The 27,669-nt window shown below is 35.7% G+C and overlaps 2 protein-coding genes across 3 annotated transcripts in view; one reads left to right on the top strand and one right to left on the bottom strand.

Moving 5' to 3' along the window:
• The window catches only part of LOC106111381 (tyrosine-protein phosphatase 69D), a 28,917-nt gene extending 24,476 nt beyond the window's left edge, over window positions 1-4,441 (bottom strand). For both annotated transcript variants that reach the window (XM_013293437.1, XM_013293438.1), the window contains exon 1: window positions 4,176-4,441. In XM_013293437.1, coding sequence (XP_013148891.1) covers window positions 4,176-4,260 — 85 coding nt within the window. In that variant the 5' untranslated portion in view covers window positions 4,261-4,441. The remainder of the gene's footprint in view (window positions 1-4,175) is intronic.
• A 546-nt stretch (window positions 4,442-4,987) lies between these two features.
• Window positions 4,988-26,250, top strand: LOC106111423. The gene is made up of 21 exons (XM_013293512.1): window positions 4,988-5,275; window positions 10,329-11,042; window positions 11,763-11,942; window positions 12,516-12,667; window positions 13,229-13,336; window positions 14,517-14,668; window positions 15,658-15,761; window positions 16,173-16,353; window positions 16,846-16,955; window positions 17,499-17,685; window positions 18,392-18,564; window positions 19,237-19,400; window positions 20,009-20,146; window positions 20,752-20,909; window positions 21,276-21,860; window positions 22,008-22,119; window positions 22,497-22,629; window positions 23,023-23,177; window positions 23,516-24,402; window positions 24,708-25,010; window positions 25,562-26,250. Exons 1-20 carry the CDS (start codon window positions 5,176-5,178, stop codon window positions 25,003-25,005), a joined length of 4,791 nt encoding a protein of 1,596 aa, XP_013148966.1. The 5' UTR covers window positions 4,988-5,175; the 3' UTR covers window positions 25,006-25,010; window positions 25,562-26,250.
• Window positions 26,251-27,669: the final 1,419 nt, after the last annotated feature.

The following is a 27,669-nucleotide window of genomic DNA, read 5'->3' as shown; positions in this document are numbered from 1 at the left end:
TTCACGGAGACCAATAAAATCTTAAAAGATGTGAAACGAAGTTTGACAAAGCAGTAATTCTTGTACTATAGTCAAAAGCTTATCAATTTTAACTATAGTCAAACATTAATTGATACTTTTCCTGTAGTTATATCGAAGTCACCAGTAATTGGATCAAGAAGTGCGAGACTTATTGATCCCGTTGCCAATTGGGACACCCATTACTACGAATCTCGACGCGTAATCACGACATTGAATGCGGGTAGGTGCTATACAGCTGACACCAATACTAGTATCCTTTCTCTATTGCATCCATTTTATCTTAGTCTAGACATGAAACTACATTTTTGAGTGTTATTACATGTACATTTTGCTATTAGGTATCCAAAGAAGGCAAGATCATCGGCGTTAGGCTTCGGCGTAGTTGGACGACCGACCAGGGCTCTGGATGAAAAAGGGCGCAGTTTTCCATTAGACTGTTATTCCCGCTCTCCAAAAAGGATGGTAAAAAAGGGGACGCCGTATAAACGCCGTTTAAACTATAACTTTTAACAATGTCGTCAAGTGCTGCAAACATATTTAGATCCAAAACTAGCTAAAACATTTACATCTGAACATCATAAAAGGCAATTCGGTTAACCGCGTGTTCTGATAATTGGGTAGATTCTAAGAATTCTGTATCGAACAAACATTTTGAATAGACAATTTGCTCTAACGAGAAACTCGATAACATCTCGTTAATCAAATATACATCCTGTCTTCTGAATAAATAACGTAATTTTATTGAGCCAAACCGTCGCCAGATCACACAATATTTAAGGTACATTTCCTCTGATAATACGCGCGTTCACGAGTGTAACTTTAGTGGAACTGCATCTTACGGGCAACAGCTTATGCGTTTATGCCACTCGATTGCCCATTAACCTATAAAAAGAATAGAATCTGCGACGCATCGTGACAATGTCTCGTGACGATTTTAAATGACATATTTTTTTTAAATAAAGTAACAGCATAGTAATAAAAACGTGATCATACCTTTAAATCAGCATTATACTAATTCCTTACGAAGTTCTACCCTTATAGGGGTGTGGTCAAAAATCCATTAGTCCGATATGGGCTTACCGACTTTTGGCAACGAACCAACAATCTTGTTAATTAACAACTAATTAGGGAATAAATCAGGTCATTAATTTGCATCGTCGTATAGATCCAATGGTCAAAATCGAACGTAAATCTAAGGTAAAGTAATTTAAGGTGCGTTTACATTGAATGCAAATATTTTCGTTAAAAGCTCATACTTCATTCAGAGATTCATCAAACAAATTAAAAATTCGATCTCACATTTTTTTCACAATGTAATATCTAAACTAATAACCTTTTTTTGTTTTAAAAAAATAATATCTTCGTACTATTGTTAGTTCGTGCATTTTTTTTTTCATTTAGTTAGCGATACGTAACAGCCGACCTCAGGCAATTGGTTTCGAATTACATATGGAGCAGCTACGGTCGACAGGGTTGCGGTCAATGTCGACTAGTGATGCTCAGCCAACAGGACAGTCGTATTTTCACAAAAATACAGTCTACTTTAAGATCTTTAGGTGTCATTGGGAATTTTCTTCAACAGTACCAAGGGTGGAAGTCCATATTTCTCTTATAAATTAAATAGATCCCTACATATGTAACTAATGGAGATATACTCCCCTACTTCAGTAAAGACATGACACGCACGTTATTAATAATAGAGTTGTGAGTATTCAAATGGCGTAGGTCGACACAAGTATATAACAATATGTTACATACTTGTAACATGTATGCAATTTTATGTGTTAATTTTATAGTACCTGTCATCTAAATTAGATGTTTTATCTATATTTACTTCTGTAATGCAATTTACTGATACAAAAAGCGTAATTTTTGCATATCCTAGTATCAGAATTTGAGTGATTCATTAAAATATCGTTTCCATAAATCGAGTAATAAACGACAGAAATATTTTTAGTTCATCTCTAGTCTGTTACATTTGAATAATGCAGGCGGAATGTGCGTCATAAAATGATTAAAAAAAAATTCATGTGGACGCAAGCTGCGCTTATTAAGGGCCTTTCACACGGATGTTACGATAATGTCCTACTAGAAGAATGACGTTAATTACGGTGTAGGCAAAGTTCATAACTTTGCCTACATATTAATTGTAATAGTTTGTACATCTATTAAAATTATTTATTAGCTTCTTAGATCGAAGTTTATCAACCTTAATATGGGAAATTATACCATAATATAATTTATTGTATGAAAAACATGGTCATCCCTTTTATTTCCTGTGCAATAAAAACAACATTTTTTACATAATAAAAACAATGAAATATTTACTGATAGTCCTTAAATAAAAACAAATACAATAACTTGATTTTTACTACGAACATTTAAAATATATGTTAAAATCTTGATGTATATTAAACATGGAATGCTTTAAATGCTGTCTGCTTGAAACAAAAATCAAATCTTACTATAATATAATGGTGTATGGATGTGGATGGATGTATGGTTGGATATATATACGTTAGGTTACTGTACGTTTTAAACAGATCATCGAATCTTGATGAAACATCTAGCGTATAGTTCAAAAGAACACATAGGCTACTTCATTTTGCATTTTTATCCCACACCCATAGGGGCACTGTCAAAAGCCTGTACAACACTTTTTATAGGAAAGCTATTGTTGGGACGCATAGGAAGGGGAAATATTCTCTTTATGTATGTTTTCTCCTTCGTCGGTTAAAGGTAGGCAATGCATCCGCTATTGCAAATGTGTATGGGCATCGGTCACTTCGCCATTTTGACAGATTCAGGTGGCCACTAGCTTGTTTGACACCTTATGGTTAAAAAAAACTTAAACATCTAAAGCTTGAAGCAGTCTATATGTATCAGTCCAAATATCACAAATAATTATAATAAATCTATTTATCATATAATAAGTGCAACTCCTGTTTATAATTATTTTAAATGTCATATAAAGCCATCTTTATATGCATACAATTGAAACTCTAGTATCTTTTAATAATTAGTTTCTTTGCCATTTGTTCTAGGTAGTGCTATAGATAAAAAAAATGAAACTCAACTGCACATTCATCCTTGGAATAGTAAGTACCCGTGACTTGTTATCCAAGAATAAATTTCAAAGATATTGAAATTCTAATTTCAGCTGCATCCGGTGGGAATAATTTCAATACATGTCTGTACACTCTGTTTTCACATACATATTTATTATGTACAATAGTTATACATAAAGCAAATATGTGATATACATCATAATAATAAATGACTTTTATACAACTTAAAATTCATCTCTATTGGACTCAAATATAACTTGGTAGAATGCAAGCTTTCTTGTTGAAAAAAGTTCATTAGTGGAAGAGATGTTTAATTTGATTATTTTGTAGTTTGTTTACTTGTTTTGTTACAAGTAAACAATCTTTAATACTAGGTTTTCATAATTTTATATAACATACTTTTCACTTTCATGGCTTCTAGAAGATGAAGGTCATTTATATTTGTTATAGGATTCAAACATAAAACCTAATTATAAAACTAAGGGGTCTTAATAAGTACATATATAACTTAGTTATAGAAAATCTTGTTTTCCAAATTTATTATCTTATAAACAGCCCTATTATGGATTAATGAATAATCCAATAAAAAGTAGTAAGAATGCATGTATTTCAAATTTTATATTAGATTATTCTAGTTAGTTCCTATATAACACATTTATGATACAAAATATGCAAAAAAATTGAGTATAAACTTAAGACTTTCAAAATAAAAACATCGTGAATGTATGCAAATTAATGTAAATAAACAAATATTCTATATAAGATGTAATCTATCAAGTAGAAGCAACGTGATAACGAAAGTTGACATTGCTTAAGATATAAAACGGTATAAACATAAATACATATGTTTATTAAGTTCGTAAAAGTCACAAGAAAATTAGTTGCCTATATTAAAGTTGTAGAACCGTTATAACATAAAATAAATGCGGAAATGCTTCCGTTCGTACCGATGCCAATATCTGTCGCTGTTTGTGGCAAAAAAACAGGAATTCATGTTAGCATGTTCGATTTACTGTAATATACGGCACAAATAAATGCCGTATGAAATTGTATGGTTTAAGTATTACATTTGTTTTCAATACTTACCTAGAATTGGATAACACAATGCGATACACCCAAAATAAATGGCAAGTGCCGCGGGATACTTCCTGAGCGCACGGACCATTGTCATGGCGGAAGAAACTGCTTTTTTTATACACAACACGCGACCGTTACTACAAATACATCACATAATTATTACACCATCTTCTATTCACTTATGCAGCGGTATCACTGATTATTTCTATAATTAAACACAAAAAAATCACTAAGCGACTGACACCAAAAGCCGAACAAACAATCTTACTTTTCAGTGTTATCAGCTTCTGCGACAACGAAATAAAACCAAATTATTTTGTTTTTGGTTTTTTAGTTTTTGCACATGTTTTCTGCAGTGGTAATTTAAAAATAATTGAGGCGTTTAATTTGATATCCATAATTTTAGAATGAAAACATTCAGTTAATGGTGTATTATGTCTAGGTTAGCATGGTATGGCCATGTTTTGAGGAAGGATGAATCATATGTAAGAAGAAGAACGTTAGTTAAGGGCGTGGAAGAGTACACCGGTAGAGGCAGACCTAGAAAGAGATGGATGAATTGCATGAAAGGTGATATGATCAGGACGGGAGTGATGACTGAGATGAGGAATGATAGAGTTTTGTGAGGATAAAAAACTGTTGCGCCGAACCTACGGGAGTAGGATAAGGAGGAAGATGATGATGTACATATATTCTAAAGTAAACTTTTTAAAAAATTAACATTCTTAATTCATTTTAAGTTGTTATCTTACAGAACACACCATTTGTAGTTCGAGCAGATGCAGAGTTTCAGATCATTAGCTGGCAACATTTGTTGTTTATTGACAAGACGAATGACAGACGGCGGGGAACAGCTCGATTGCAGCTTTATTAAGACAATTTAGAGGAAATAAATGACTCGTTGACAAGATTATATCCGCCTGTACAAGTAAATTAAATGAAAATGTGGCTTATAAATATTGTTTAACATATATTTGCGTATGTACAACGGGTGCATCGTAGTATAAAAATGTATTTTCAGTGCACCATAGGAGCCATTTTTACGGTATTTATTTTGTGCGTTCAATGTGATAATGCAGTTAATTACAACGAAAGTATGAAGATTTATGGTATGTATCATATTTGTTTCATAAGTATGCTTATTGTATGTTAAGTTATTGTTTCAAAATGCGTTACGCCTATCTCAATTCGCATCTGTCAGTCTTGGTCATCCATGAATTTGTTGTACCAAGTCCCGAACTAGCCTCAAAAAGTTATAACATACTACTGCAACACACTATTAATGCTTATTTATTCGAAAATTATCTTTCCTTTTGTCACTAAAAATTAATGTTTTACCACATCCTTTGCTTCCTGAAAAGGTCTTTTGGCAATAACAAATATTTTTAATAATTTGAAATTAACGAAAAATTAAAAATAAATATTGCAAATTAAATTAAATGTTAACAATAATTAAATTTATGTATATATTTATACCCTGTATATCTGTATATCTAAATCCAACAAATCTTATTAGGAAGTACATAGATAGACAATATAGTATTTGCATCTGATTACTATTTTCTTTTGATTAGTAGGAACATTAAAATATGTGATTCTGTTCAGAATTTTATGCACATGGCTATTGCTATCAGCATGTAATGAACATCCTTTGTATTCATGTTTTAGAACACATATCTATGTACAGATATTTTGTACTTGCACACTGCGTATGCATTCAAAAGTATCATTTATTGTAGGTATAAAAGATATTTAAATTTTGTTTAAATCATTTTTAGTACATCCTTCATAATATCTAATTATCTTAATTAATATTGTAAGTATGGGTTAAGTTTCAAAATTAATATTGTTTAAACAATTTTTTTTTTAAAAAAACACCAGTGATCTATCCCAGATTTGCCTAGATGGTAAACAATGAATGTCTCATATCCTTTCTGTCATATCTATACCTTTCCTGTTTATGTCTATGCTTAGGTTAAAGAGATAATATAACTTTCTTATTGAGATAGATTTTTTGAAATTGGTTCTGTAGTTTTAGAGCCTTATCATGCGGACAATCAAATCTGTCCTCTTTGTCATAGTTTTATCTATATTTATACTAATGTGGACTACATTTATTACAATTGGTAATTCTATGCAGGCAAAGTCGAAAGCAACAGCTAGTCTATACTAATATTAGAGAGGAAAGATTCATATTTTTTTATGTATTCGATTCACATAAAAAACTACTGGGCTGATTTTAAAAATACTTTAACCATTATAATAGTAATTTATCTGTAACATAGGATGTATTTTTATAATTTTCATATTTCATGCAGACGAAATCGCAAACAGCTAGAAATGATATGTTAAAAACTCCCGAGTTGTTCGATTGTTTAGACTTTAATTTGTGAAGTTCATTGTGTTTGTGACACCTAATGCTGTTGTTAACATGTAGACATGTCTAAGGGGAAGGTCATATCTATTAGTCCCCTACGTGTACATTCGCGGAAATCTGCGGTGTTCCAGTTTAGGAAAGTTTGCCTTGTTATTGCAACAAGAGTAACTCCGCCTCTTCCTACAAATAACAAATTAAATAGCAGTAAGTCATGCAAACTATGAGATAATTATATAAAAGAACTAGCCATATATTACTAACAGATTTTTTCGTACAGATACATTTATAATCTGCATTGTATTAAATTTTGTTCCATGTCTTGTTTCAAAATGTTCAAACGATAGCAGCTTTCTCATGAAACACTGCCAGTTTCCCTGATTGTACAACATATATCTCTATATATTCTGATACAATATAGTACTAGTAAGAGTCTAATAATAGTGTAGTTTATTTGAAAACTTAAAATATTTTACAAGTTATATGTCTTAATTATTTGAATAGAGCAAATAAGTAATGTTTTCATTTTCCCGACTTATAAGAATTGATTATTATCATATTAACATTGCTTTAAAGTTTAGTTTAACTGTCCAGTTAAGACTAAATGTTTGTAGTGAACTTAATATGTATGTGATATGTATTTATCATTCTACTAATTGTTTTGAAGTGTTTAAAGAATGTCTTCAATTAGTATTGAGGATTTATCTTTTGTTAAGCTAGTGTCATCGTAATGAATTACATGTCTTGAAGGATGTTTAGCTTTTGATTAAAGGTTGCCACCTTTCTTTTGTCTTCACTTAATGTACATAGAGAAAATTACCTCGCCCCTTGACTTTAAATCTTGAAACATGTTTCCTAGAATTCTTAGTTAATGTCTCCCATTCAACTTAATCATACTAATATTATAAATGCCAATGGTTGTATGGATGGATGTTTGTTAGCGTTTGTAGCTTAAACGGCTGAACTGATTTTGATGAAATTCGGTATAGATATAGAGGATAGGTTGGAATAACACATAGGCTACTCTCTTTTTTTTTTTAATATGACGAAGACGGAGTCGCGGGCGAAAGTTAGTCTTTCATAAGGTTTATGGAAGACTAGCTATTCCCCATGACTCTGTCCGCGTGGAATTAAATAAAACTTTAGTAAGTAACCTCACATAGGTTACTTTCTTCATGTCTATCCTCTATGTCTATGCTAAATTTCATCGAGATCCGTTCAGTTGTTTAGGTTACATAGTCAAACAAACATCCATCCATCTATCTTAATGTTCGCATTTATAATACTAGTAAGATTTACGTTGCAAATGTGTCATTAATAAAAACGATTGTATCATTGCTTTGGCAGAACGATCTTAATCCGTTTAATGCGTCTAAGTACTGTTACTCTCAATTGAAATAGGTTAATGGTTAAAGTCACTTTTCATTCGCGAAGATGCGGGTTCGTTTCCGACGCGTACTTTTTTTTAACATTCACTGACTGATCAACAATAGTAGATGCATAACTCATATTAGTTACGAGTAAACAGTGGAAATCTAAAAACCCATTTTCAGCGGCTATTAGGCTATTTAGATTTTTCAGTTATTGAAAAAAAATAATAATATAGTAGCTTATCTTATCATTGGGAAAAATTTATCAAAAAGTTATCTATACTAATATTATAAAGATGATATTTTTCTATATATTGAAATAACTCAAAAACTACTATACCGATTTAAAAAATTCTTTTACCGTCAAAGGTAATTTATCTGTGAGCAATATAGACTATGTTTTTTTAACTATTTTCAATTTCACGAGGGCGAAGTCGCGAGCAACAGCTAGTGACAAATAAATTACAAGTTTTAAAAATAATGTACTTTTAAAAAAATCAAAGTTCTTCTGTATTTTAAAATATGTGTTGCAATTTGCAGTTATTAAAATGTAGAATAAAAGGACATGCAGCCGAGCGAAAAAATGCACTGAGAATAAAAACCTATGGTATACAAAACATGCACTGTCTAACAATGCATATCTGTATTGATTCCCACAATGAGAAGCTAGCTGAACAAAAACTCGACACGTATAAAGATACATGTTACGTGGTAATGAAAATATTATGTAATTAAACGTAGATACAACACGTTTTTTTACGTCGCTACGAAGTTGCAACACCGGCGTTTATGAATGGATATTACGTATATTAACGCTAGTATCCAGATTGTGGTTTTATATAGTTTAACAATATGTATAATTTAAACTCACGTCATCAATGCTGGATGGCAAGTTTCCATTTGTTCTATCACCAGCTGTTGCTCTCGACTTCGCGTTCAATTAAAAATTCTCGCTTTTTAATGGTGAAAAAATTCTTGAAATCGGCCTGTAGTTTTTGAGTGATTTCAATACATACAAAAATACAAATCTTTCCTCTTTATAATATTATCTAGTGATTTAAGAGTGTTGGTTGACGTAAGTTTTAACGAAGTAAACCTCGAGATACATAGTTCGGAAACGAATTTTATGAAGTTATTGAACCAAAAACATTAACGAATCATCAAATGTAGCTGGGAAACCGGCCATAAATGTTAACACCGCCGAAAAACCCTTACAAAAACATACGAGAATAGTCAATCCCCAAAGTGATTCTGACAGACCCCGTAGGATTCGCTAAAGACCCACCTGCGATAGACGACGATGACGCTAAATAAAGTCATTTGTTTACCGAAACCAATAAAAGATTGAAGATAAGGTTGGGAATCTCTACGTTAGTGTGCGCCGTACTGCTAGCGAGTATAACTGCGCTATACAACTAGTTGTGTATAAAATTATAGAAGCCTTGATCCTGTCACGGTTAAGGCGATGCATTCGTGCATAGACACTTAGTTTTTGCAATGCTATTATATTGCTTTCGATAACTTTATTTACTTTAAATTGAATAACGGTATCAGATTTCCGGGCTTTAGATAAAAACTGTTTTGATTTTTGAATTTTAAATAACTATGTTTAAAAAAGCATTTTTAATTTATTTTGCTTCAAACATCGATACAATGACATGAAAATTCTCAATGTTGATTGATTGTGCGTCACCTATTAGCCTCTTGACACGTTTTATCATTTCCGAAATCTCCGAAACTTTCTTTTTCATTAATTGGACACGCGCAGTCGCGTGACCGACACTAGTTCATTGATAGAGTTCCACTGAGTCACGCGACTCGATTAATATAATATATCGAGTAATAAATTAATAGAAGCTTCCTTTCCTTCCCCTTGATAATTACTTTGACATTGTAACAAAGTCTTGCGGCCAGTGCACTTCCATTTGAATAATCTTGCTCCTAGTATAAATTGTTTTCTTATTGAAATATATATTTAGATTTGATTTTTAATATAGGCCATGATATTTTTGTTTAGAAGCTTCTTGCTTTAGTAACTATCTTGAGAAGTTATACGATTTAAATTCTTAATAATATAACATTTCTATGGCAATTAATACTTTAGATACAAGGCTTCTTGGATATACACTTTCAGTTTATTATTCTCAACAAAAGTTTTAACGGAATTGTAGAGAAATTGAACCTTGGGCGTTCGCAGATTTCTATTGTTGGTTTGAAGTTTGATTGTTATGCTGAACAAATGGAAGTGGATAATTAACCTTTATAACTATTCTTGCAGACTGCATATAAAGATCGCTTCAAACTATCTTGGATAAGGTAGTTTGAAGTATTAACAAGAACTATGTATGCACCACACGACTGAATCGACTCTATTCGTATATTTATCCATATAAGTAACAATGTATTCTTCTTTTCCAGTTCCGTCCGAACCGCTGAATTTAACAGTTATCAATGTGACTAGCGAAATTATTCACCTCTCATGGACTCCGCCGTCCAATTTCAATATACAACTGCTGACAACAGCCAGTGAAGATCCTAAACAAGACCCTGATCAGGCGACGGAGAAAGCTAAACACGAAACACTATCAGATGAACCCGTTAATGACGTGGAATCTCACGCTACACTAACTGACGCTTCAACGATCCCGGAGAAATTAGATTATTCACCATTCCTATATAAAAATGACAAGTCTAAATACAACGATGAATATGCAGCATCAGATATACTATTCGACAAATCATATCGTAGTTTAAGAGAGAGACGCTCCCATCGACATAGAAAGAGACGACAGGATAGTAATTCGACTGACCCGAGGCTGCATTTGGAGAGAGTTCCAGAAGATACGCACGAAGAGTTTCAATTACCGATAGAGGTGGTTAAGAAAGCAGCAGCCAGTATACCTCATAAGGATTTAACGCAGATTGCATACGTGTTGTATTATGAACAAGGAGTGCCGAAGTATAATGCGGCCTCTATCGTAGGTGTACAAAAATCTGCGGATGTTAAACAGAATAATGTATTTCCAAGTGATTTGGGCATAGAAAACTATTCGAAGACGACGAGGAATATTACATTGTTGAACAAATTGGGCGTGCTCACAAAAGTAGTTGGATTTCGACTAAGAAATTTAAGTAAGTATTAATACCAGTATTTTATATAATACATTAGAAGTTTTGTTAGTATTGAAACATGCTTCAATCAAAGACAGTGATATTTTTTTTTATTTATTTATGGACAATTAAATAAATAAACTATAATATAATCTATCGTCGTGAAAACTTAATAGGTCTCGAGTCGATCAAATATCGAAACAAAAAACATTTAATATGTGCTAATTGCTTAAAAAGAAATTAAGTAATTTCAAAGATAAGATAGTTAGATAATAATTTATAATACAAATTATATAATAAATAAGATAACAAAATCTGAACATTGTGTTGACATTAGATTACTCGTTGCACTTGACTACTTTATACGACAAAAACCTCTTGTTGAAGAAGAAAAATAGGGGAACATAGATAGCTCTTACACACACTTGAGACGAACTGTGAAACCATAACTACTTCATACAGACATTCTCTAAGCTTGTGTTGCCGTAAAATTTCACTGTTCTGATACTTACGTGATAATGCATATTTCCATCCCTTTTATTCCCATTAACGAAAAAAGAGATGTCATTACATGTATAGCGATTTGCTGCCAACATTTTATCGACAACTTTGGCAAAAGTAGTGAGCGATTGGTAATTGAGACGAAAGAAAAAATGTCGGCGACGTATGCTTAATTGAGTCGTTGAGTAATGTCTGTGTGTACAAAGGGCTCTATTATTAATGTGTTTGTCTTCCATACAGAACCATTCACACCATACAAGATATGGGTGAGGGCTTTCTACAAGTTCTCATTCAGTGGCGTCAGTTCATCAGACTTGTTGGAGCGACTGGGCCCTCAATCCGAACCTTTGTACGTACTGACTGATGTCAGGCCGCCGTCAGCGCCTATCATATTAAATCTGACTTGTGATCAGCCTAATGGTAAGTAGTAATTTAAACAAATTACATTTTAGACCTGCAACCTGCATATGTCGGCGAAAAAATTTAAAGATATGTGTGAAATCAATCAACCAATACTTGGCTAGCGTTGTTGACTATGGCCTAGTAACCCTAACTTAGAGTAGGCTCCGATCCCTTCTGTGGGGACGTATCTGGTGATCTGGTCATCTGGTGATGATGATGACAATAAAGACGTTATTTATAACATGATTGACTATATTCCTATAAAACTTTGAGGATTATAGACATTAAATAACATACAAACAAACCTTATGTAGGTAAACATTAATCTCTTGTTATTGAGTTAAAAAGATTCTTATATAGTATGATAAAAGCATTGTAATTTTACATTATTGAATTCTAACTCACTAACGGCCGAATAGTGAAACGATTTTTAAATACGTATCAAGCGTTTTAAATAAGGCCATGCTTAGAGAGTTAATTATTGTAGATATTTATCTAAAATGTACAATAAATCCTTCCCCATAATGAACATTTACAATGCTAAATAAAGTATAAAGTCATTGAAATAAGAATTCTATTCATTATTCACAGGAATTCTATATCTTCAATGGCGACAACCGCTAGAGTACAATAACTCATTGGACCAGTACGTGGTGACGGTGCGGAAGGTTCCAGAACAACAGCCGAGGACCACTCTAAGGCTGCCTACAAACAAAACTGACATCGATACAGCTATTAATGTGGTATGTAGAACAGAAAAATCTACCTTTAATATTATAAATGCGAAAGTTTAGATGGATGGATGGATCTAAAACTAAACTAAACTGAACTAAGCTTAACTTATCTTGATGGAATTTGACATCGATTTAGAGGATAGTCTGGAAGAACACAGACTACTTACTTTCGTTTATTTAGTTCCACGCGGACGATGTCGCACGCGAAAGCTAGTTCTTTTTAAATTATTAGCAACAGCTAGTTAAGCTAGCTAGAGCAACAGCTCGCGATTTTCCCTGTGTGAAATTAAAAAATAATAAAAAATACAGCCCATGTTGCTGATAACGTAGCTTTTTAATGGTGAAAGAATTTTTGAAATCACTCCCATAGTTTTTGAGTTATTTCAATACATACAAAAATACAAATTTTTCCTCTTTATAATATTAGTACAGAGCTTTTGCTCGTGACTTCGTATACTCAGAATTAAAAAAAATCCTTTTTAGTTTACGTGTTATTCAAGACAGTTATCTAAATCGTATCTGTGTGAAGATTTTGTCAGATTTTTTTATTTATTTTGTATTTTGTTGCAGCCTGTGGAACTTTGGAATGTTTCTCGATATGAAGTGAAGATTTTTGCCGTGACTCTGTCTGTAGCTAAACCTGGGTCTCTTGTTAATGGACTGGAATCGCCGCCAGAGGTAATTATTTACAATAGATATTTGTGCGAAAGAGATAGCCATAGAAGCAAAATATAGATTTTCTTGTTGTCTCTTTCGTAATCGGAAATATTTGATATTTTTTCTTTCCGGGTGTTTAGAAGTTTAATAGAAATTGAAGAATTTACAAATTATATTATTAAAAATTATTGTGACATTTATCCAAAAGTTTTATGGATTGCGAACTGTTGCCCGCGACTTCGACCGCGTGGTATTAGAAAACACACGAACTATATAAATTACAAAAAGCTACGTATCCCTCGGGAACCGGACATTTCTCGGGGATGAAGCTTATCCCATGTGTACTCCAGACTTTGTTTCATATCTGTGCCAAATTTCAATAAGATATGTTGAACCGTTGCAAAATGATCGAGTAAACATTAAAAAACTAAATTAATGAATCCCGCGGGAACCGTAACTATTCCCAAGATAAAAAGTAGCCTATGTGTTCTTCCAGACTATGCTCTAAATTCATGGAGATCCGTTTAGCCGTTTAGGCTACAAACGCTAACAAACTTCCATCCATCCATCTAAACTTTCGCATTTATAATATTAGTAAGATACATTTGTATCAAAACTCTTTGCAATTCGTTTATAATTTGATTGACATAGTGTTGAAGAGATAGTATTGAAGTAATATTATGTCCCTATACTGATGTTATGAATGTACAAATAAACAAATAAGATGAGTAATTAATTTGCATACATCTCTCACTTTGCTTTTGTCCATAGACATTGAATGGTTACAATTTTGTTTTCATATGAAATTAGAATTAGGTAGTATAAAAAGTGCTATTTAATTTGCAGACGATTTTGCATATATTCAGTTATTAATTCACTATTTTAAAGGAAAAAAATCGGAATAACGAAACGTTAAATGTTACTTTAAAAGAGGTTACTTTAACCACCTCCTTTAAAATAGAGCAGATTTTTATCGTAATTAAAAATGAGCTTTAAACGATTGAAACAAAGTTTAATTATACTTACTACATATCTTCACACTATATAAAATGTATAAATCAATACTAAACCTTATTGCTCTCAGATTAAAGCTCAATTTGTGCGATAAAAATCCCCAGTCGCGCACAGTATTTGTGGTCGCACACTACGTGATATTCAATTTTGACACTTATGTTACATACTAATAAGGTTCATTTGTTAGGAGGTGTCCAGCGAGTCGTGTGTGGCGTACAGCGCGGCGCGCCAGCCGAGCGAGATGACGCGGTCGGGGCGCAGTGTGGGCACGGCGGCGTTACTTGCGGTTACGTTGTTAGCTGTTCTGGCTGCTGTTGGTGCTGCAGTCTTGTACTGGAGGTGAGAATTACCAAGTAACTGAAGACCGGTTGGATTGGTTTACAATCGTTAGAGAATAACTAGTTCCCGTGAGGTTATCTCATATAGAAATTGTATTTCATTGTTTATGTTCGAAGAAATCCAAAAATTCAAACGCGGATTGACAATGCAATCTTTATTGCTATTAGCTTGTTTTCGTCCCTGCCTCGTAGGTTTTTTTTTCGGTTAACTCACTCCCTAAGTTTAATAGCGCTAAAATATGTAGCCTATAGAGTGTGGTAAATGTAAGGCTTTTTATTTAGAAAATAATCTTTCAATCATATGCTGTGATTGCTGATATCTTAACAAAGAAGTTTGTGTTTACGTTTTATTATATTATTATACATAATTGAATGGACAAGTATGTAGTGTAGAAGATTCTAGAACAATAGCCAAGTATCACCAAGTATTAGAGTTTTTGGTCCTTGTCGAGACGGATAATAATGTCTATATGTTAGGATATTAATTGTCGCGTTGCTAATTTAAGTACTTGGATCGCTTATTGTTCATTTAATAACTGTGCGGTAGTATTTGTTAGAGGAACAGAGATCTATTTGTCTATTGTGTAAAAGCTGAATGGATTATCATAAAGAGAGATGTTTCAATGCGTTTTCTATGCGTTGAATATGCATGTACTTTTATTGTTTTTTAAACGATTTTACTTCTTATAAAATAACCTTAAATACTTCAAGAGTTTATTTCTATATAAACTAACGATAATGAACTGTATATTGACAACACAGCGACGCCATATTACATAAGCCACTAGCTTCGACCAATAGTGTGTGCTTTAGAACTTAGCGAGGGAATTTGAAAAAAGACACTTTATAATGATTAAATTTTGCCATTAAATCACATTAATATTTAAAAAATCTTTGCAGGAATATTTTTATAGTAATAAAGTTTACTTAAAAAAAAGTTTGGTACAATTTATATGTCATATATACAGTCATATGCATATTGTCTATTAGATGCCGTTCCCGGTTGAGTAAATGCATCAGTGCGGCGTACAATTATCTCGAAGAGGGAGGTGAGAGAGCGGCGCGGGCGCCGTTGAATGTCTACAAGAAACCAGGTAAGTTCTCTTTCAATAATCAATAAACCTCTAAATAGCTTATGTTTTACTAGCTTTCTTCCGCGATACCGTCCCCGTGGAAAAATAAAGTATGTAGCCTATGTGTTTTTCCAGATTTTATATCTATGCCAAATGTCATCGAAATTCCTTTAGCTCTGTAGGCGAAAAACTCTAACAAACATCCATCTTTCCATCCATCTAAAGTTTACTAAGCCAAAAGCTAAAACCTAAAAAATTATTAAGCCAAATATAGAATACTAGTCTATGTTGATCGTATATAATTAAGATATATTACTATATACATATTTTTGGAATATATCTTTCATGATTTGTAATAAACTGATGTATTGTGCAACAACTGTCAAGGCAATTAGTGCTCTATCACTACAACATAAGGTCTATATTCTACAGCGCTGTGCTCTCCGCTGCGCGGGGGTGGTGCCGGGGGCGGGGGCAGCGTGTGCGGGGGCGGGGAGGAGGCGGAGGCAGCTCGTCCCCCGCGTATGGGCGGCGCCGCGCGCCCGCCACTCCGCGCGCGCGCCTTCGTCAGGCACGTCGCCGCGTTGCACGCTGATGGAGATATCGGATTCAGGTTATATTTATCATAGACTTACATTCAGTTCGGATCTAGCATAAAACCTTTTTTGCTACAAAATATATTGAGTTAATGATGGTAGGCAAACTTTTGAAACATAGGACTCTGTCCTAGTTCTGAAGGTTTGACCAAATGGTGTATTAGAGACATTCAAAGAGCGTCCGCATACCTTTGACTAAATTATCGCACAACTGCTTAGTCTCGTTTTCATTCCTGAGCTTATATGGTGGTGTGCATACTACTCGATTTTTAGTTGTGCGAATAAACAGTTGAATTAGCTGCGAAACAATCGACAATCACACAACAGTTGTGCTATAATTTAGTCAAAGGTGTGCACGCTCTAAAGAGTTTATTAAAATAAGGTAACATATAGTCTTAGTGAAATGTCAACGTAATTCATCTGATGATTATTTATTCATGTGTTAACTTATAACCGTAGTTTTACAACTACAGGTAGCAATCATGTTAATTATTTCTGTTAAATTACAGTAAGGAGTATGAAATAGTGGTAGCGAAGTCTGCTGCTCTCGGCCACACCAGTCACCACAGCTATCGTCCTGAGAACAGACTGAAGAATCGATATTTGAATATAACAGCTTGTAAGTAATTCTGACTTTTACTATACTATTAATTTATAGAAAAGTAGTATTCCCTCGAGACTTTGTCCGTGCAGAGTTAAAACAAAAACTTACTATGTTGTGGTCTTTCATACTATGCTCTATTTGCGTCGGATTTCATCGAGATCCGTTCAGCAGTTTACGCTATGAACATTTAACATACATCCATCCGTCAATCCACCTAAACTTCACATCTGTATCCATGCTAATATTATATAGAGGAAATATTTGTATTTTTGTATGTATTGTACTCAAAAACTACTGGGTCAATTTTTTTAATTCACCGTTAGAAGGTAAGTAAACAGTGAGTAATATACGCATTTTGACGCGGACGAAGTCGCAAGCAACAGCTCGAAAGACCCGAAAAAAATCCTATGTTACCCAGTGATAACAGCTTTTGAAAGGTGCACAATTGAAATCGTCCTGGTACATTTTGAGTTATTTCAATACATACAGAAATTAAAAACTATAATTTTTTCTTATAGATAATATAGATAAATTTAATTTTAATTATGTGTGTTTTAGATGACCACTCGCGGGTGTGTGTGTCAGCGGGCGCGCGGTGCGGCGCGGCGGGGTGTGTGGGCGCGGGGCGCGGCGCTGCCTGCGACTACGTCAACGCTAACTTCATAGACGGCATGCTGCCTGCGCTGGACGCACGCGCTGAGCGGCGTATCGACCGTAAACTGCAGCGACGAGCTAAACCACAGAGGTAATTTTTAATATTAAATATCCCACAAGTACGTATTACCGGAGTACTTCGTGTGGAACTCTTTATTTGTCTCTCCCTCTCTTTCTCTCTTCTTTTCCTGACCCCAAAGTGGGGCAGAGAGCGTCCACAGCACGCCGCCAGCTCAAGTTTTTTGTCTATACTAATGTAAAGTTGAATGATTGGTTGTTTCGTATGTATATAACTCAAAAACTACTGGGCCGATTTTAAAAATTCTTCACCATTATTTTTCATTTTTTAATTTCACCTGGACGAAGTCGCGAGCAAATCTAGTATGTTATAAGATAGTCAAGCTAGGTCGTTGCAAACAGCCACCTGAATCCAATAAAATGGCGACCGCTGCGCATAGACATCCGCAACTGCAATTTCCTTGTCCACCCTTAAATGACGGAGTAGGAGATGCATATAAAACAGACATTTCCCTTTCCTATCTCTCCACCTTTAAATCCACTTTCTGATGGAGCCCCTTGATTAAGATTTATGATATGAAATCTACACTACGGGATGTCACATAATGACTGAATGCAGTAGTTTGAAGCGCCATCTACCGAGTCTAATTGTGATCCTAAATTATCCTTGAAACCGCTCCACATTTGTCAAATTTTACTCAGCCGTTACTTACATAATCAATCTTTACGTTGAAATTGGATTTGCCAAATATGAAAAAAGAGTTTCGTATTCATTTCAGGCAACCGTCAGTGAAGCAATCCAAGCCACCTCCTAACTTGGCGGAGGGAATCGAGTCGGCGTTCCTAAACATCGAGTTCTCCGGCATCGTGGAGTCGGAGGACCAGCCCGAGGACTCTGACAGCGACAGGAGTGATGACGACAGCGACCTGGATGACGTTTATGTGGATATCAGTGAGTTATTTGACAATTATGGACATGTGTGAAAATGGCCTAATATTTACATGATATGGCCTAGCTTAGAATCTAGTATATAGGGTTTAGAATGCTTTTTAATAGTTCCTAAATAAATAGAGATAAAATGACATAAAAAAACACTTGTAAGAAATTATCTCTTGTAGATTTAAAGTGTTTTTAGTAATTCCGATTATTAGGTAATTTTACTGTTTTTCTTTTGGTCTTTAATTGTAATCTGCACGTCCTGGTTTCAAAACTAACTAAGTACCGATGTGTTTTTTGATTATTCATATTAGTATTATAAATGCGAAAGTTTAGATGGATGTATGGATGTTTGTTAGAGTTTGTAGCCTAAGCGGTTGAACGGATTTCGATAAAATTTGGCATAAACATATAGGACAGTCTGCAAAAAAACATAGTTCAGTTCTGTTGTTTTTTAATTCTACGCGGACGGAGTCGCGGGCGAAAGCTAGTCTTCATATATGAGCGAAATTCAAAGATGTATGAAGCCAACCCGCAGTGGGCCAGTATCGTTGACAGGCCGTCACTTTTAACTTAGAGGTTCCCAACCTTCTGTGGCTTTTTCCCGATCAGACCAGCAAGGGGAACTTTTCCCATTGGGCTGTTCAGCAACGGGAAACCTGATATAATGATGTTGGTGTTCTGCAGACGGGTGTGGTCGTCGTGTGAAACTGGAGTGGGTGGTGTGGCGGCGGCGGTACATCGCGACGCAGGGCCCCACGCCCGCCACGCTGGATGCCTTCTGGCGCATGATCTGGCAGCACCAGGTCCACACGGTGGTTATGATCACCAATCTAGTCGAACGCGGCAGGGTAAGACAAGTTGTAAGCCTAATAGACACTTTATTGCAATTTTACTGAACGCAATCATGAACTGTAAAAGGTTTATACATACATTCTTCTTTGATCTGTTTTTTAAAGAATTTTTATAAGTTTTGTGTTTTTGTATGTAATGTTATAACTCAAAAAGTACTTCACAAGAATTCTTACACCATTAAAATGCTACTATAAAACTATAACTATATATTCTATTATAAAAAATGTAGTGTTTATGCTATAAAGATATAGCATGTTATTATTTGACGATTTTTAACTCTTGAAATTGTTAAGAAATTAACGATTTGCGGTTAACTAATTTTAAAGCTGATCCATGCAAACATACTATCTTATTAATATTACAAATGCTAAAGTTTAGATGGATGGATGGATGGTTGTTAGAGTTTGTATGCTAAACGGCTGAACGGATTTCAATGAAATTTGCTATGGATGTAGAGGATCTTGAAGAACACATAGGCTACTCACTTTTTTATCTACGTGAACGGAGTCGCGGTCGATAGCTAGTATATATTAATGGACAAATTTGATAATCCTTCAAGTACAAAAATCTAATAGTTCGTACAGTAATGTATGTTTTGTTGTAGCGTAAATGCGACATGTACTGGCCGGCGGGCGGGCGCGGCAGCAGCGCGGAGTTCGGCGGCGTGCGCGTCACCTTGCTGCACGAGGACGTGCGCGCCGCTTACACCGTGCGCCGCCTGCGCGTGCGCCTCACACACAAGGTACAACCAGGGAAACAACTAATATCAACTAGTACTCGGATTACTTCGCAGTATTTTTGAGTATTTGCAGCAATTTTAGTATTTTCTTTATTTTAAAAGATAGCAAACAAGCTGCCACCGCAATATCGATTGTGTCGCCTACCCTTAATCGACGGAGTAGGAGACGCACATAAAGAGGATATTTCCCCGTCTTATGCGTCTCCTGCACCGTCAAATCCACGTTCACTTCCCATCCTATTCTTATAGGAAAAATGGTGGGAAGGAAAAGGGATTAAAGTTGGACTAGAAATGTGTTAGAACTGTGTGTAGGCAAAATTGTAACTACAGTTCAGGTGAGGGTTAAAATTGTGCCTACACGAACAGTTTTAACTAAGCAGTACGATATGATGTTCTGAGCCACATAGATACATGACAAATTCAATAACATTAATAGTTATATTTAAAATTGTAGAGGAATGTTTTGCATTTTTTGTAACGAATGAACTCAAAAACTATTGCCCTGAATTCAAAATTTATTACACTATTCAAAAGCTAGATTATCACTGAGTGTCAGACTATTTTTATTTCTATTTGTGTATTAATCAAATTTTATACGTGTGTTCCAGTGTGAAGGAGGTGAAGATAGTGCGGACAGTGGACGCATCATCCTGCAATACCACTACACGGTGTGGCCCGACCACGGCACGCCGCGACACCCGCTGGCCGTGCTGCCCTTCGTGAAGGCTGCCTCTGCTGACCCCGGAACCGTGCTTGTACATTGCAGGTGATAATCAACCTTATTTTATAGGATTATGTTTCAATCTTATTTAACATCATGTACAACACACTGCAAGTGTTAATGAAACTTTACTTTAGGGTATAGGTCTCAATTTCGTTCACAACAGTATACAACACCATGCATGCTGAATTGGACCTTATGCTAGAGAGTATAGGTCTCATTTTATTGTACTGATTTAGAAATGTTATAATGTAATTAATAGCTATTTAGAGTGCAGAATATAAAAAAAAAAACAAGTTGACTATGTTCTACATCTGTACCTATTTCCATCGAGATCCGTTAAGCCGTTTTGGATATACATAGTATCCATCCATCGAAACTTTCGCTTATATGTATATTATTTATTTCCAGTGCTGGAGTTGGCCGTACTGGAACCTATATAGTACTGGACGCACAATTAAACCAATTAAAATTAACCGGAACTCTCTCCCCGCTCGGTTTCCTCTGCCGTGCGCGTACGCAGAGAAATCACCTCGTGCAAACTGAAGAACAATACGTGTTCGTACACGACGCATTACTAGAACACGTACGTTCCGGTAACACGGAAGTAGAGTTCGCCAAAGCGAGAGAATACCTCCAGAACCTTCTAGAAGATATATCAGAAGAAGAACTAGCGGTCATGGATCTCAATCTACCAAGAACGAATATGAATGAAGTTAACGGAGAAACTTCTAGTATAAAATCCAGTCAGAATATAACGGATAAAGATGAAATGGTAGACGGCAGCCAAATATCAATTAAGACTGATGAATTGAATAGCGAATTGAGTAAGTCTTCGGTAAGAGAAGGGGACAATGAGGAGCAGAGTACTGGACTTGTGAATGGAGATGAGTCGGAGGGAGTATATGACTTAGCTCCAAGGTCAAATGATACCTACAGCAAGAATATGGCAGCTTATAATAATTTAAATGAACAGGAAAAGGAAGAAATGCGAAGGTAAGTTCAAATAAAGCTTCATTACGAAAAATTCTTACATTTATTCACAAAGGACCTAAGATTTTTATTTTCTAAGTTAGCTTATAGATTATAAAACTTATGTATGGCTGTAGAAACTCACAAATTAAATGATTTGTTTGGTTGCAGGGCAAATAGAGCAGAAAATTACGCGTTATTAGAACGGATGCGGTCGCTTGCTAATAGAAACAACGTGTACCAAGGACCACCGCCTGTTAACTTGCTAGAAAAACAATTCCAGGTATTTTATATTATAAATAGTTTAGATTTGTGTTTTTGTATATAACAAATAAACATAAAAGCTACTGGACAGATCTAAACTTTTCCATGTATAAGGATTTTTATTTGCACGGACGAAGTCACGAGCTAATGCTAGTCTATCCTTCTTTATAAATATTTTAGAAATTGAAAATTGTCAACATTTGAGTTTTTTGTATGAAATAAACCAAAAACTACTAAGCCAATTTAAAAAATTCTTTCACTGTTAAAAAGTTACGTTATGTATAGGCTGTGGTTTTTATTACTTTTTTAATTTCTTGCAGACGAAGTCGCGAGCAACAGCTAGTATTTTATAAAGACATATTAAAATGTCCTTTTTATATTGCAACTAATTTTCAGTTAATAACTCGTTCGTGCGTGGAGCCGAGTGTGTGCGCCCGCGCACCGCACAACGCGGACAAGAACCGACCTGGTGGTATCCTACCTTCGGACTCCGCTAGAGTCATGCTGGTGCCCAAGCCTGGAGTCGAAGGTTAGTTATGTGGAAACTGAACTAAAAAACTACTTAATTACACACTGCTTGACTAACGAGGGTTGTTTTCGCGATGATAATGTATGGGAATATTGTAGACTTTTTTTATTTATGATACCAACATCCTCTAGAATATTGTAGGTGTTTTTGTATGTAAGTTTGATTTTGTAAGTATGTGGGTTTGTATGTAAATTTCATTGTACGGCCTACTGTCTCAACGACTGAACCTATTTTAACGAATAAGGTGTCATCCTATTCGTCTTCTCCTTTATAGTGTCATATGTTACATTGGCAAGGCAGTCACAGTGGAAATCATCGAGTTTGAATCTTATTTTGTAACTTTTTTATGTCTAAAACTTTTTTTTGTTATTTTTAATTGTCATATGAATATAGGCAGCGAGTACGTGAACGCGTCGTGGGTGTGCGGGTGGCGGCGACTGCGCGAGTTCGCGGTGGCGCAGCACCCGGGCGACGCGCCCGAGCTGTGGCGGCTGCTGTGGGACCACACGGCGCAGCTGGTGCTGCTCCTCCACGACCCTGATGACCCTGTGAGTGGAATATCAGCAATACTATCTAATAGTAGTAGATATTAATACATTTTGTACGAATGTATCTGGTGTAGTCTTTTAATGGAAGTCATTCTGCGGACAATCTGATGACTCCAAGCCAGAGCTCTCGTTTAACCCCCTTTCCTTACCAACACTTGTTTATTATAAGAACAGATTGGATTTAACGGTCAATGAGACGTATTGGAAACAGAAATATTCTCTGTTAAATAAAGATAAGTCACGCTATTTCAACGAGTTCATGGCGCTCGGTCGTTTGCCACCTTTGTATATAAAAGTCTACACAATAGTCGATAGTTCTTTAAATATGACTATTTCAGGAGTGCGATGTGTTCTGGCCGACGGAGGAGGACAAGGAACTATTCGTGGCCAACTTCAGAGCGAGCTTCGTGTGCAAGGACGTGTACGTGGCGCATAGAAAGAGCGAGCGCGCGCCGGCGGAGGCTGAGCCCGAGCTCAGCGGACATCGTCGCCAGGGGAGCGAGTGCGCGGACGACGAGCGACTGATACCCGACACCTCCCCGGTCCTCGACACGGAGCCCGCATACAGGTTCGACAGGACCGAGCTCAGGCTGGAGCGACTCAGCGCCGGCAGCAGGGACCTCTCCGCAAGAAAATCCATAGCCAACGGAGACCTATTCTCCTCCCTCTCAGAAAAGAAAAACGGACCAAAATCCCCAAAGAGCCCATCAAAAATGTCCTTGAAGAACTTCAAACTCAGCTCCCCCACGAAGTTCAAGTTCCCGGAATGGGGGGCGCGGACAGCGGGCTCTCCCCCCGACACGGCCCCGCCCCCGCCGCCAGTGGAGCCCGCCCTCTCCGTCGAAGAGGAGACCGAGCTCCGGAGACCATGTTACTACTTCGAAAAAGTTACCGAAGTGCCGGACAATGTACCATCAGATAGGATTATCGAGGTTACTAATGTTAGTGTGCACTCGTTGCAAGACGATTACCAGCTAAGTGTTAAGTTTATAAAGTGTAGTCGGTGGTTGGAGGGGGAGACGACCGCGTACGTGTCGGGCCGGCCTGACGACAACGAGTACGTGCGCGCGGTGCGGGCGGCGGCGGCGGGGGCGGCGGGCGGCGCGGAGCGAGAGCGAGCACTCGACGCACTGATCGCACCCTACAGGGACTCCTTCGCACTCATAGAGTTCGTCGCCGGCTGCCAGATGGAGTACAAGAATGGACCCGTTATTGTTGTTGATAAGTAAGTCTACAATATATCTTCCACCTTAACAATGTTACTTTGTACAGGGTTTTGTAATACATTCTGAAGTTATCCAATATTGAAGCATTAAATTATTTTTAGTCAGTAAAATGAAATGAAAAATCACTAGGAGAAATAAATTACGGATGTGACAAGATATGTCTTAATTTTAAATACAGTGCGTGTCTTCCGTGAGGGCTACTTTAAATTTCCGATACCACAAATAGGAAATATTTCTGTAAATCAATTTATCCCACGAGTAAGGAAATCATAGTATAGCAGTGTACATTATTTTTATTATATAGGTATGGTGGTTGGAAGGCGCTGAGCGTGTGCGCGCTGAGCGCGGCGTGCGGCGGGCTGGGCGCGGAGGCGGCCGAGCTGTACTGCAGCTGGGCGCTGTCTGCGCACGCGCGCTGCCCCGCCGCGCCGCACTCGCCCTCCTCCTCCCACTCCCCGCACTCGCAGTCCCCCTCCTCCAGCGTCTCCCAGCCCCCGCACTCCGCGCACTCCCCGCACACACCGCACTCGCCCTCCGCGCTGCTCGCCACGTACTGCGCGCTCGCAGCATACGGCCCCATGCTCAGCGCACGTAAGAGCTGAACCGGGTAAATATACCTTTGTATGTACACAAATACGATTAACTAGAATTCGGGTGGAATTAAAAAAACAAAAGTATGTGCTTTTCCAGACTATTCTCTACGTTTATGGTAAATTTCATCCAGATCTGTTTAGCAGTTTAGGCTACAAACTCAAACATCCATTCATCTATACTTTCGCATTTATGAAATTAGATGTAAACACAAAGTTTGTTATGAATGATGTCAGCAATCCTAGCATCTTTTATAGATTCCTTTTTTATATATTTTTTACCCTATTTAATGTAGGGGTGAATAAATTGGAAAAAATGATCATGCGAGAAAGGGACAAAAACAAAGCCAATAGCAGCAAAGAAACTAGATTGCCATAGTAACGGTAATTGTTAGCGTCTACGTTGTCATTTATACATTCATTTCACATTTGATTGAAAGTTTTACAAAATGTATAGAAAAAAAATCAAATTTTTTTATATTAAAATGCGGATGAAGTCGTACGGGTATAGCTAGTTATAAGTTTTTTGTTATTGTATTGTTACTAATATAAAATTTTTGTTCCCTAGGTATCGCAGGCCGCACCTGAATTATTGCACAATGTACTAAGTGCGTGTTATCGCAGTCCGCCATGTTCCAGCGCTGCTCGACTGTAATTAGACAAATTTAGCCATTTTTTATGGCAGCCATCTTTGATTTGACGCGTCAACCTCTCAAAATGGCGGGGAACTGCTCGGTTGATTTGGAGGTTATTTAAAAACTGTGATTTTTGAACGTTTCGCATTTATGTAAATTAACTATATTAATGAATTTTACTTCAAAATAAATCATAGACTTATAAGGAAGGAATACAATTTTGTCTTTTTACAATGATTCCGAGGAAGTTTTGCCGCCAGTTGTAAATCGCTCAAAACATTTTGAACAAAGATATCGTTTAGTAGAAATTATTATAAATAATTTGTTGGTAAGGCTTCTCTTATGAAATAAGATGTGGTTGTGTACACGACGGTACGGAGAGGTGGCTAAGTTAGCATTTTTTTTATTATAGACAGCTTGTAGAAATATGTATTTAATGTGATGATTTATTATAATATATTTACCAAAGGACACTTTGTTAGACATATTACATTGATGTAACCATAGATTTATAAACGACTAGTACTTGCTCTCGACTACGCCCGTGTGAGATAAAAAAATATAGCCTATGTTATTCATAGATAAATTACCTTTCGAACGGTGAAAGAATTTTTAAAATCAGCCCAGTAGTTTTTGAGTTATTTCAATACATACAAAAATGCGAAAATACAAATATTCCCTCTTTATAATATTAGTATACTATATCTTACTCCATATAACATACTAGCTGTTGCTCCCGACTTCTTACTGGTTAAATCTAAAAAATAATACAAAATAAAGCATATGCTACTCACTGATAACGTAGGTTTATAAAGGTGAAAGAGTTTGAAATCGGTCCAGTAGTTTTTGAGTTATTTCGATACATACGAAAATACAAATCTTTCCTATTTATTATAGTTAGATAGCAGTCGCCCGTGACTATCTTTCTCGATATAGTATATAGACAGTCCAATTTTATTATATGTATAGTTGGAGTATTCCATGCAAATTTGACGTCCAATTGATGAATTTTAGAAATGCCATTCTATATTATAAAAATGTCTATAAATCTATGGCTATTACATTATTGTGAACTTTTTGATTAAACATATTCTCTGTAAAATACATTTAACAAAGTGTTCAGTAAATATAAAGATTTTATGTGACTGCGAGTGGTTGAAAAACAGTATCTTTACGGTTTAGTTTATAGGTACAGTCAGCTGTATAAATTGTGTTCGAACTTAGATAGCTTGTTTATGCTTTTAGTTTCGAAAATATGAATGTTTAAATCGGTTTGTATGTTTCTTGTATTTATAGTATTCACGAATATGTGCACAAATATTATTGATAATAAAAGTGTATACAAGTTTTTAAAGTTTTGTAAATTTATGAAGCTGACTGTACTACGTATCAATGCAATTTACAATGTAATTTATGTTAAAATAGTATACATAATAGGAGTAACTAATAATTATAAGAATTAAAAACTACAGTTTTCAGTGATGACATTTTAAAGTTTTTTCAGTTCCGTTGGAGCAAGTTTTCTATCTTTTTGACCGACTTCCCAAAAGAAGGAGGTACTCAATTCGTCTGTATGTCTTGTTATTTTATGTTTTTTTTATACTAAGTGATACCACTCGCGGTCATTCGGTCAGTTCGGGGAATTCCCAAAACTAAAGCAATTATAGCATTTTAAGAAAATAGTTAGTTTCAGTGCAATAGTTCAATTTTAAGCCTTCAACGATTTTAAAAGATATAAATATATATTTTAATATTCCTTAGCTTTCTGTCACATAGTATTGATGTTATAGTTTTTTCGTAATCAAAATATACAGAGGGTCTATTATGAATATTTGAGAGTTGCAAGAACGTATTACGTCATCGAAAACATTTACTAATTTAATACAAACGATGTTACGAAAACGTTCTCACGAATATTCCTGATAGGCCCTCAGATGATGTATTTGTAATTCCTATTAAATCAAGTTTATGGTCCACTATTTTATTGTAATGTAGTGTAATATTGGTATTTGAAGACTGCTTTTTAGTGGTTTGTCAATTA

Source organism: Papilio polytes, unplaced genomic scaffold (genome assembly GCF_000836215.1).
Source record: "Papilio polytes unplaced genomic scaffold, Ppol_1.0 DF824169.1, whole genome shotgun sequence".
Lineage (NCBI taxonomy): Eukaryota > Metazoa > Arthropoda > Insecta > Lepidoptera > Papilionidae > Papilio > Papilio polytes.
This window is presented reverse-complemented; position numbering and strand designations above follow the sequence as displayed.

Excerpts from the sequence above, each read along its gene's own strand:
- LOC106111423 (XM_013293512.1), top strand. The coding sequence starts at position 5,176 with ATGTATTTTCAGTGCACCATAGGAGCCATTTTTACGGTATTTATTTTG. Across the intron at positions 11,043-11,762 it reads ATTTCGACTAAGAAATTTAA|AACCATTCACACCATACAAG; the intron begins GTAAGTATTAAT and ends TCTTCCATACAG. Across the intron at positions 19,401-20,008 it reads ATCTAGTCGAACGCGGCAGG|CGTAAATGCGACATGTACTG; the intron begins GTAAGACAAGTT and ends GTTTTGTTGTAG.